This window comes from Silurus meridionalis, chromosome 8, assembly GCF_014805685.1.
Source record: "Silurus meridionalis isolate SWU-2019-XX chromosome 8, ASM1480568v1, whole genome shotgun sequence".
Taxonomy (NCBI): Eukaryota; Metazoa; Chordata; class Actinopteri; order Siluriformes; family Siluridae; genus Silurus; species Silurus meridionalis.
Window position 1 is genome coordinate 19,067,421 of NC_060891.1, and position 10,909 is coordinate 19,078,329.

General features: G+C 35.2%; 1 protein-coding gene across 2 annotated transcripts; it reads left to right on the plus strand.

Moving 5' to 3' along the window:
• Positions 1 to 5,672: 5,672 nt before the first annotated feature.
• Positions 5,673 to 10,909, plus strand: fam98b (family with sequence similarity 98 member B). 2 transcript variants are annotated; one of them, XM_046855038.1, is made up of 8 exons: positions 5,673 to 5,815; positions 6,286 to 6,431; positions 6,570 to 6,683; positions 6,761 to 6,939; positions 7,133 to 7,213; positions 7,559 to 7,675; positions 8,688 to 8,855; positions 10,124 to 10,909. In XM_046855038.1, the coding sequence occupies exons 1-8, from the start codon at positions 5,778 to 5,780 to the stop codon at positions 10,391 to 10,393; spliced, it is 1,113 nt and encodes a 370-aa protein (XP_046710994.1). In that variant the 5' UTR covers positions 5,673 to 5,777; the 3' UTR covers positions 10,394 to 10,909. The 2 variants fall into 2 exon arrangements, with proteins under 2 accessions (XP_046710994.1, XP_046710995.1); XM_046855039.1 differs by having other exon boundaries at positions 6,573 to 6,683.

Genomic DNA, 10,909 nt, shown 5'->3' on the forward strand with positions numbered 1-10,909 from the left:
GTGAAGGAATGTTGTCTTTTGTACAGAGATCAAAACTATAACAAAGAAAACAAAACTGGTTGTGCATACAGAGGATCGGCTGTATGGGTATGCTAAAAGGGATATTTTCTTGCTTTTTGTGAATTTGCAGTAGGGTTAAAGTGGCCTTCTCTTTCGACTGGATCATTCGCTGACTGTGTAATTATTAGACAAAAGAAAACAAACACTAGTTAAGTTTTTTCCCATGAATGGTAACCCTCATGAATAATGGCACCTACACTAAAACAGTTTGGCCAAGTTTTAGCAGTACAGAGTTTCATTTCTGTGATGGGTGTTTTTCTTTTTTTCTTTTCTTTTTTGTTTTTCCTGCATTTTCTTTTCGTTGTTTTGTAACAGATGGTCATTTTGAAAGGGTAGTTTGACATATAGCCTTTGTTATTAATCGTGCTAATGTTTTAAAACTTATCCTTCTCTGATTTGCAAAATTATTTGGACCACACAGGTGCATTCCAGCATTGAGCGATTGAAGACATAATACAGCTGTCCATATCTATTCCTGGTTCATTTCCATTTCAGGGTCAGCAATAGATTAATAGACCAATTAGTCAGGAGGAAGTCCAGGAACCGGTTCACTTTTAAATCCATTTCCCGTTGATCTGAAAAATAAATAAATAAATAAAAAAAAAAAATATATATATATATATATATATATATATATATATATATATATATATATATATATATATATATATACACACACACACATAAATTTAACTTGTTTTTCAAGCTGAAATGGTGCTCAACCAGCAAGTTTTTATTAGATGACATGACACATTTTGGTATTTTAACGATCACAGTTAAAATGGTGTCCAATTTCTTTTCTCAAACAAGGCACTTGTATTCATTTTAAACTGGACATCCCTGTATTTGACTTTCTTTATTCAAATGCCCCTTATAAAAAAGCACTCAATTCCAAGCTTTGGTTACAGCTTCATGTCCTTGTTTTCTGTTCCATCCCGTATGTAGTCTTTGTCATAGTTTTGAGTTTGTGCATTACTTTTCTTCATTCCTCAATGCACAAAACAAAAAACACAAACTGACCTGATTCCAGACATGTTTCAAAAAATTCTCTCAACACTATAAATCACATGGTTCAAAGAAGGTCTGCACTTTCACAAATCCAACATCATGCAAGTCGTTATTAGTAATTATTATACATGGCATTTTCTACGGGAAAAAAAAAAAAATACCCAAATGAAGTCCCGATTCCAAAAAAAGGGGAGTTTCATACTCCAGTTCTCTGATCTCCCTGTGCATATTAACATCAACACACTTTACTTTCTATGCAAATATATTTCCATGAGAAAAAAAAAAACACTTAGATCTATTCATAAAAGTAGGTGATATGACACTTTAATATTGTAGATGTTAATCTTGGTACCAAACTCAAAAATCTTATGTAAATATGTAACACTATATTTAAGCAACAATAATAATCCCATTCAAAATTTTTAAAAGAGAGAGTTGTATTTATCACTGCTGTCTTATATACTATAGCTTGAGTTGACAGCATTATGTACATAGGTCACCTTTTAGTATTATTTCACATTGAAAGTAGGGGGCGTACATGATGAAAAAGATCGAGCTTTTTTAAATAAATAAATAAATAAAAATAAACTAGAGTTTCTCTCTAGTTTTGTAATGCAGAAAGAAGGCTAGAGAAGGTACAGTAGTCTCAGTCCATTTCTCCAAGATGTTATCATATCAAGCTGCTAGAAACAATCACTAATTTTGTGCTGAGAGGAATAAAATTCAGCAATGGTTGACTGTTAAAACTATTTGAGAAAAAAAAAAAGTTCACTGTTCATCTTTTCGTTAAGCACACCCGTTTTTATGTGTCCTTTCTCTTTTTTTTTTTCTTTTTTTAACTTTCCCATATTGTATCGGATCCCTTTTTAATGTCGCAAGCTGAACCAAGGTTTGATGAACCTTAACAAAACTTGCTGGCTGAGAGGACATGTAGAATATGCCACATCCATACAATTATATTGTAAACAGAAACTGTAATGCCTAGTTTCATTCTGCATTAAGCAGCACGGAGAAGCCACATGTAATGTGCTGTATTTAATATGCAACCTGTCCGCTTTCTTTTGCTTCCTTTCCACTTTGCCGTTAACTTTGCATTTATCCGTCTTCTCTTTTTTTTTTTTTTTTTTTTTTTAAACCACTTGCTGCTAGTCCTTTATTTTTGAACTCTTGGACTTTGTGTATAACTTTTGGGAATGCATAAAAGATGAACATTCTTTACTGTTTAGAGAAATGCTTATGTAAATCTGTCATTTCAGTGTGATGTATCAAAAAAAAAAAAAAAAAGAGAGAGAGAGAGAGGAAAAACAACAGCAACTATGTTCACAGCAGTTTAGTGGTTTCTTTGGAATTCTTCGATGCTTTGGTGCACTGACATGTAGCTAGGCTTTTATTCCCACCACCCCCCTTTTTCCATAGCGCTTGATGATGTAAAGTTCACGTGATTAGTTTGCAGTTGTGAAGACATTTGTGTTATGGTAATTGCCGTATAAATGGTACTCTGATGATTCCACTATGAACACTGCCTGGTTCTTTATCTGCATCTCTTGAGTTTTAGTGCCATCTGCTTCACCCACTGACAACCTCGAGAAAAAAAAAGTGCCTCACGTCCATCAGAATTTCCATCCGAATCGTTAACCTGCTCTTGCTATGGTTGTATTGATTTATACACAGCTAGGTATTTGTATCATGGTTTGAAAAAAATACCAAGTATATGATGTAATATTTATAGTTCAGTAACTCATGTCATAGTTGTATTTTCTTTATACAGATGTAGCTTGTTAAGTTTCATAAATATATAATGTAAATATGCATACAAATGTTTGTAACTGTTTTTATGTTACATCATACACTTGTAATTTGACATATAAAATAACATTACCATAATAAAAGGTGAGTTTTAATGTATTTTTGGCTCCGAGTGTGTGTGGCTGTTAAAGAACCGATATTCATGAATGGGAAACGAGTAAGCAATAGGCCAACAATATCAATATTCAATTGACTGTTTATTAAACAAAAATGCCAGTGTTTAAGTATTGTTCTACAATGCAAGTGCAAGATAAAACCACTGATGATAAGCAGATATTTATGATAACGAGATGTACATCCAAACAACAAATATATTTTACCAACCACTTTAGTAGGATTGTGCTCATTCTTGTAATTATCCAGTCTATTCAGCCCATTATGTAGCAGCATTGCAGTACAATCATGCAGATACAAATCAGGAACATCAAATAATGGTCACGTATTTTTGCACATTCTGATGCTGGACGAGAATTCTATAATTAATATGATTGGTGTTGGATGGGCTGGCTCGAGCATTTCAGAAATATACTGACAGAATGGTATTAAAAACATCCACTGAGCAGCATTTCTGCAGGTGGAAACCTTACTAATGAGAAAGGTCAGAGGAGATTGGCCAGACAAAAACAGAAATCTTAGGTTATCTGTGTCCTCATGTTTCTGTACATTCATCTGTTTTCTGTACATCCTGCACCTAATTGACTGATTAGATCATTTGCATATATGAGCAAGTATCAAGGGTATTCCTAATAAAGTGTGGTTTCTAGCAGAACCAAGTTATTAATGTAGTTAAATTTTAGGTTTGCTGAATTAGCTTTATAATTAAGCCTAACTATCTACAGTATCTATCTATATTTTATATATATATATATATATATATATATATATATATATATATATATATATATATATGTAGACAGATTTAAAATTGGGCTCAATTATGAATAATTACAAATGAATACATTATAAATCACTTATTATTTTTATAAATTCCATAAAGTTAATTGAATAAGTTTTTTCAAACTTATTAGAAAAATTTGCGAAGGCACTCGTTGTATGTAACTATAAGTGGGGGAAATAAATATATATATATATATATATATATATATATATATATATATATATATATATATATATATATATATATATATATACCCAGTGGTGGGAATTATTATTTGATAAGTTTACTGCCTTCCAAAGAAATGAACAGTCCAGAATTTTAATGGTAGGTTTATTTGAACAGAAAGATAAAATAATATTAAAAAGAAACTATTTAAAAAAAAAAGGTTATAAATTAATTTGTATTTGATCTAGTGAAATAATTATTTGAGCCCCTACCAACCATCGACAATTCTGACTCCCACAGACCCAAATTAGTCCTGTGCCTTTAGGAAATAATTCATTATGTGTATAAAAAACACCCTTAACAGAATCAATCTCTTCATTCAAAACTCTCCACCACCATAGGCAGGACCAAAGAGTTGTCAAAGGACATCAGGCACAAGATTGTAGATTTGCACAAGGCTGGAATGGGCTAAAAGACCATCAGATTGTTGCCTTCGCCATATGTTTGGGTCATTGTCCTGCTGGAAGACCCATCTACAACCCATCTTCAGTTTTTACGCTGAGGCCAGAATTTTCTTTTCCATTTCTCTGCCTCCAAGTCGATTTGATGCCAAAGAGTTTAATTTTGCTCTCATCTGACCACATCACATTCTCACAAGCCTAGCCTTCACTGGCAAACTTCAGACCAGCCTGTTCATGTGCATTCTTTAGCAGAGAGTTCTTGTGATTTCTTTGTAAGGAGGTAAATTTACAAAATCAGCAGGGGATCAAATAATTATTTCCCCCACTGTATGTATATATGCCCCCTTTTGCTGGCAAAACAGTCCTGACCCATCGAGCATCAGCACCATTAACTACTTTAGCAATTTGAGCTACAGAAGCTCGTCTATTGGATCAGACCACACGGTTCAGCTTTCGCTCCCCACGTGCATCAATCACGTGAACCTTGGCCGCTCATGACCCTGTCGCCTGTTCACCACTGTTTTTTCCTTGGACCACTTTTAATAGATACTGACCACTACAGACTGGGAATCCTCACAAGAACTTTTTTTGGAGTTTTGGAGATGTTCTGACCCAGTTGTCTAGCCAACACACTTGCTGTCTAATAAATCTCACCCACTAACAGGTACCATGAGAAAGAGATAATCAGTTTTTCACGTCACTAGTTATAAGGTTATAATGTCAATGTATTGGCTGATTGGTGTATATTTATTTTAGTAAATGACTGGAAAAATGTTCTGTGGACAGTGGAGTATAAATTTGACTAGGCCAGAAGAACCTATGTAAGAATAGGAGAGATGTTAGCAGACTGCCTCTCACCAACACGCTAAAAGGGAGGTCGAAGTTTAATGGGTTGGAGGTGTTTTGGAGCAGGAAAGGATTTATTCCTGGTGAAAGTACTAACATGGATACCTTCCAAAATTGCTTCCAAAAAAAACTAATTCACCATACAACAAGATAATGACAAGAAGATAATAAACCAAAGCTTCCGCTCCTGGACAAGGCCCTTAAGCTTTCTTTCTTTCTCTTTCTCTCTCTCTCTCTCTCTCTCTCACTCTCTCCACTTCGTCATCTTGTGTGACATTCAGATTTGTAAAGTATCTTTATTCAGTTTGATAGAGGTGAAAGCGAATAAAAAATATATAAACAAGTAAAAAAATATATTGTTACAAAAAAATGCACATTCCGGATATTAACGGAACTGTGGAACGGTGTTCGTGTTGCATTACGGACGTATTACCGATGCACACGCGTGGTGCGCGCTTGAATCGAAAACAGCACCCTTTCCCACCTGCTTTAATGGTTGTTTAGATTCGTTACTTGTCATTAGTTGTGAAACAATGGAAAGCGACATACTTGATGGACTTGATCAAGTTGGGTACGTAATAGAATACATTTTGATACCTTTATTGTTGAGTATTTGGCACGTTAGCAGCTTAGCAACGTTAGCTAGGTGCGTTAGTCTGTGCTGTGCAAAAGAACCTGATAATAACAATAGTTGCTGTTTCAGAAAAGAAAAGTACTGTTTACAACTTAAAAGTATGAAGTCGAGTTATGATTCGTTGAAAACACCCCGTGTGATCAGCTAATTAGGCTAAGTACACCTTAAATTATTATGAAAAAATTATAAGGGCTGTATTTTAAATGATTATATTAAATGCTCTTGGTTTGGTTTTAAATGACTGGTTCCTCTTGTTCCTCAGGATGCACACTGAGAACCCTCTTGTGCCCAACTATAGCTAGAATATTGGGGAAATCTGTTTTCTGGGCACTGAAGCAGCACTGTCTTTTTTTAATTATTGCTGATGCTGACTTGTAGACCATACTGTATGTATATATATTCCACAGGTACAGTGGTTCCCTTGATGAAAAGACGCTTTCAGCGGCATGTGAGCAAGGGTTTTACTCTCAGGAGTTTGCACATGTGTGTACATGGATATCATCAAAACTTCACCAGCACTGTGATGGCAAGGATCAGAAATCGGAAATTATAGGTAATTTTTACATCAAGTATTTTTTATGATTTTAAAAGGCTCTTAGAATAGTAAGATATAGACCACAACCCTTGTCTTTTGCTTTCTATTCTAACTTCATAAGCTTACACACTTTTAATCCACAATGTATATTTACAGAAGATCCTGAAAAGGCAAATCTCGAATTAAGCAAATTGTTGAAAGAGCTGTCCTGTCCATATAAAGGGCTTGAGGCCGAACTGATGACCAAAAAGGAGCATCTGAAAATCCTTTGTAAGTTTTATTACCCAAACGTCACCACAACAGTCATTCAGAGTTACTATTTTTATTAAACAGTGTTTTGTTTGCAGTGTTTTTAGTATCAGAACTTCAGGCCGCACAGATTTTAACAAGCAGAACGTCTCGAGACAAAAAAGGTGAGGAGAAGATCTCGCCTCTTCAAGACCTCCAAGCAATTTGCAAAGTGCTAAAACTCCCAGAGCCAGAACAACAGCAAACAACAGACTTATTTGCAGATATAGAAAATGAGGTAAGTTTACTGCACTTCTTGCATTAAAGAAATTAACTTTGTTTGTTTGTTTGTTCTATATGAGCTATCACAGTGTTAATCTATATACTCCAAAATCTATCTTTGGCTTGTGACAACAGTATAAAGCATTTTGCAGGGGTTTTTTTTGTTTTGCTGTGTAAATGTTGAGCACTTGTTTCAAATGTTGCTTTAGGTAAAGGTTTTGCTGAAGAAAGTTCCAGAGAATCACATTGGAAAACCAGTATTAAAGCAGACCCTTAACAGTGAGCAATGGGTAAGTATTTCACAACAGGCTTTAGTATTACAGAATAGCAGCATAATAGTGAATATAGTGAATATTTGTTTTAGAAACTTATTTCTATAACTTAGAGGTGTGCATTTGTGGAACCCCTAAAAATATATATATTTTTGACCCTCTGCAATAAAAGATAGTCAGTTATGAAGACTAGAGGATTAAGAAAGACCATATTCATTAACAGCATAGCTGTTTAAATTACTAACAAAATTTGTATCAGTATAAATAAATGTGAGTGGGTTTCAGTCATATGAACACCGCCAGTGTAAGTGGTGACATTTTATGGATTGTAAGTCCTAATAATTGACTTGTTTTTACCCTCAGAGGCAGCTGGAGAAAATGAATAGTGTTCTTTTGGCAGACTATGAGTGTCGCCGGCGCATGCTGATCAAACGCTTGGATGTTACTGTGCAGTCTTTCAGCTGGTCAGACAGAGCCAAGGCATGTTAAACTGCAGCTTTCTGTTATTTTTCTGTCATTGTTTGTGTTTTGGCACCACTTAGTGAAGTATTGTAAAAAGTTTTGAGTTTAGGGTCAGTAGAAATTCATATCCAGTATTCATTTACCAGGCCATTTTATTAGGAACACTGTAGTAACATTGGTTAGTATGACCCTTTGCTGTCAGATCGGTTTCATTTCTTTTGTAAAATGGATTTCATTAATATCAGAAACAGTCATTTGCATCACATAATTGCTGCAGATTTGTCAGATGCACTTTATTGCTGTGTGTCTCCTGCTTTACCACACCCCAAAGATGCTCAGTGGACCATTGTAGTACACTGAGCTCATTGTTGTGGAACCAGTTGGAGAGAATTTCTGCCTCTGTGACTTGATTAGAGTGAGAGTAGCTATTAGCAGATGGCATGTGTGGTCAGCAGCACCACTCATATACTGTGGCATTCGAATAATGCTGCATAAAATTGGTTTTATGGGTGCAGTCTGTGCCAACAAAACACTCCCCACACCATTATACCACTAATACCAATCTGAACTGTTAACACAAGTCTTTTTAGGTTGATGATCTCTGGCTGTTGATGCCAAATTCTAACCCAGCCATCTGCATGGCACAGCAGAAATTCAAATTCGTCAGACAAGCTGACGTTTCGGTGCGCTTGTGTCCACTGCAACTTCATAGTCTTGTTTTTAGCAGATATGGGTGGACCGAGATATGGTGTTTAGCTATTGTAGTCTGTGTAATGCAATGCTTTTTTCCTTACCACAGTTTTGGTTATTTGACTTATTATAACTTTCATGCCAGCTCAAACCATAATCATAATCATTTTTTTTTAATGTTTGATTAAATCATCAACTTCTACTTGTGTGATTTATGCATGATGCTGCCACATGATTGCTTGATTGGAGAAGTGCATACATGCCCAGGCTTACAGGCGTTTTTTAATGAAGTGGGCAGTGAATATCAGCCGAGTAAATTCCATTCATTCCTTTTTATCAGGCAAAAACTGACACAATGGCCAGAGCCTATCAGCCAAAGAGACACTCACTAACATTAAAATCATCAATAAGCCTTGCTCACCTCCTGGCTGCACGGGACGACATCTGCAACTTGGTGAAAAGTACCAGCAAGTCGTGCAGAGAGAGGACTGCCTGTGCTGTAAACAAGGTGAGTGCAAATCAGATTGTGGCAGTTTAAGCGTCTCTGTATTTTTGTGGTGATGTATATATTTGTGACACTTGGGTGGGTACAGGGAGGAAACAGGAGACAGGTTTGCAATTTTTTTTTAATATGCAAAAATAATTTCACTGTTCTGTAAAGTAGAGTAACAAGTAAAATATAGTACATGTGACAACTAAAAAGCACATTTCTTTCTTTCTTTCTTTCTTTCTTTCTTTCTTTCTTTCTTTCTTTCTTTGTCTCAAATCTTTCTTACCAGATAGATATAGATATAAATATATATACACTTCAGTTTTTGCAGTCTCAATGAACTCTCATACCATGGTGATATATAATCATTGAGTGTCTTTATTTTAAATCTGAACAGTAATAGGCATAAAGGAATTGTAGTTGGTGTCTCTCAGTGTTGGACAGTAAGGAAATAAATGTAATTTGTTACTTAAGTAGCTTTATGTGTATGTGTACTTTACTTAAGTATTTCCACTTTAACTTCTACATTTCAAAGTTAAATATTTTACTTTTTACTAAACTACATTTTACAAAATCAGTCGTTTCTATTTATCAGTGGAAAAAATGTAACTGGTCAAACATGCAGCAAGCCATCAATCAGAGTAGAGCGCGCCCTGTTTTAAACTAGTTTCGATAGCCGCTTTGTGGTATCTACTGATCACCAACATACAGTTCAGCATCAGTTCAACAGCAAGCAGAACATTTTGAGAGGAATAAATGATGGAAGAATCTACAGACTCTAACTTGCCACAACACAACCTACAACTTTTTTTTAAGTGGTTGAAAAGACGGGTTTGGGCGCATGATTATTTTAATGGATATCAAACAGTTTTGATTAATTAATATCATTCAATTAATAGATTGGTGTGCTAAGAATAACAGAGTCTTTTCACATAAACTGAGTTGATTTTGGAAGAGTCTTTATATTATATTATATTATATTATATTAAGAACATTACAGCCATAATAAATCAATAAATACAATTTGTATATTTAAGTTAATTTAAAGGCAAATACTTTTGTACTTTTACTCATGTGAACGTTTAAAGAGAGCGTTTTTACTAGAGTAATAATTTACAGAGAGTCTCTACATGGTTTGTGTACTTTATCTACCACTGGTTTCTGTTATTTGTAAGCTCTGTCAACCATTATTTAGTTAACTAAAATAAATTCCCATGTTGCATTAAATAGTATAAATCCAGCCATTCCTCAGCTCAGGATTTTTCTGTTTGCTAATTAATCCCCAGGTGCTGATGGGAAGGGTTCCTGATCGAGGTGGAAGACCCTCAGAGATTGAAGCTCCTCCCCCCGAGATGCCGCCCTGGCAGAAGCGACAAGATGGAGGAGGAAGAGGACGAGGGGGTGGTGGATATGGAGGCGGAGGACACAGAGGTGGATATGGAGGAAGCAGACATGGGGGTAGAGGATATGGAGGAGGTGGACATGGGAGTGGATGGGGCCAAGGTGGAGGTCGAAACCAGGGGAGAAGGGGCGGTGAAGGGGGTTATTATCGTTAATAGTTTTTTATTTATTTATTATTTTTTTTACTGACAATAAGTACAGTATTTAAATGAACATGCATATGATTAGGTGTGTTGCATTGTTTTTTGTGTCTATCACAAACATGATCAGAGACTGAATGTGTCCTGAAACAGAAAACATAAATTTATTTAAATTACTCCAGTGCAATGCATTGGTTCAGATAAAAACAAAAAAAAAAAGCAAGAAGGTTATAGAAATAGAGATAATAACCTACAATACATATTTTTACATGATTTTGAAAATAGGAAAGGTGAGAAACATGTCTGTAATCTTATACGGATGTAGTTAGCTTTATGTTTTTGTTAGTTTTCCGGGGCACATTCACTTTTTAAATTCATCTTTTGTGGTACTTGCATGCACTTTTTATTTTCAACTAGACATGTGTAATGGATCTTGGGGATCAGCATTCTGTTCGATTAGTTTAGAATAACGAAGACATGACGTTGCTATAACGGGGCAGCACTTTGTCCAAATAAAGCTGCTACAATCCA

Excerpts from the sequence above, each read along its gene's own strand:
- fam98b (XM_046855038.1), top strand. The coding sequence starts at position 5,778 with ATGGAAAGCGACATACTTGATGGACTTGATCAAGTTGG. Across the intron at positions 5,816-6,285 it reads GATGGACTTGATCAAGTTGG|GTACAGTGGTTCCCTTGATG; the intron begins GTACGTAATAGA and ends TATATTCCACAG. Across the intron at positions 6,940-7,132 it reads TTGCAGATATAGAAAATGAG|GTAAAGGTTTTGCTGAAGAA; the intron begins GTAAGTTTACTG and ends ATGTTGCTTTAG.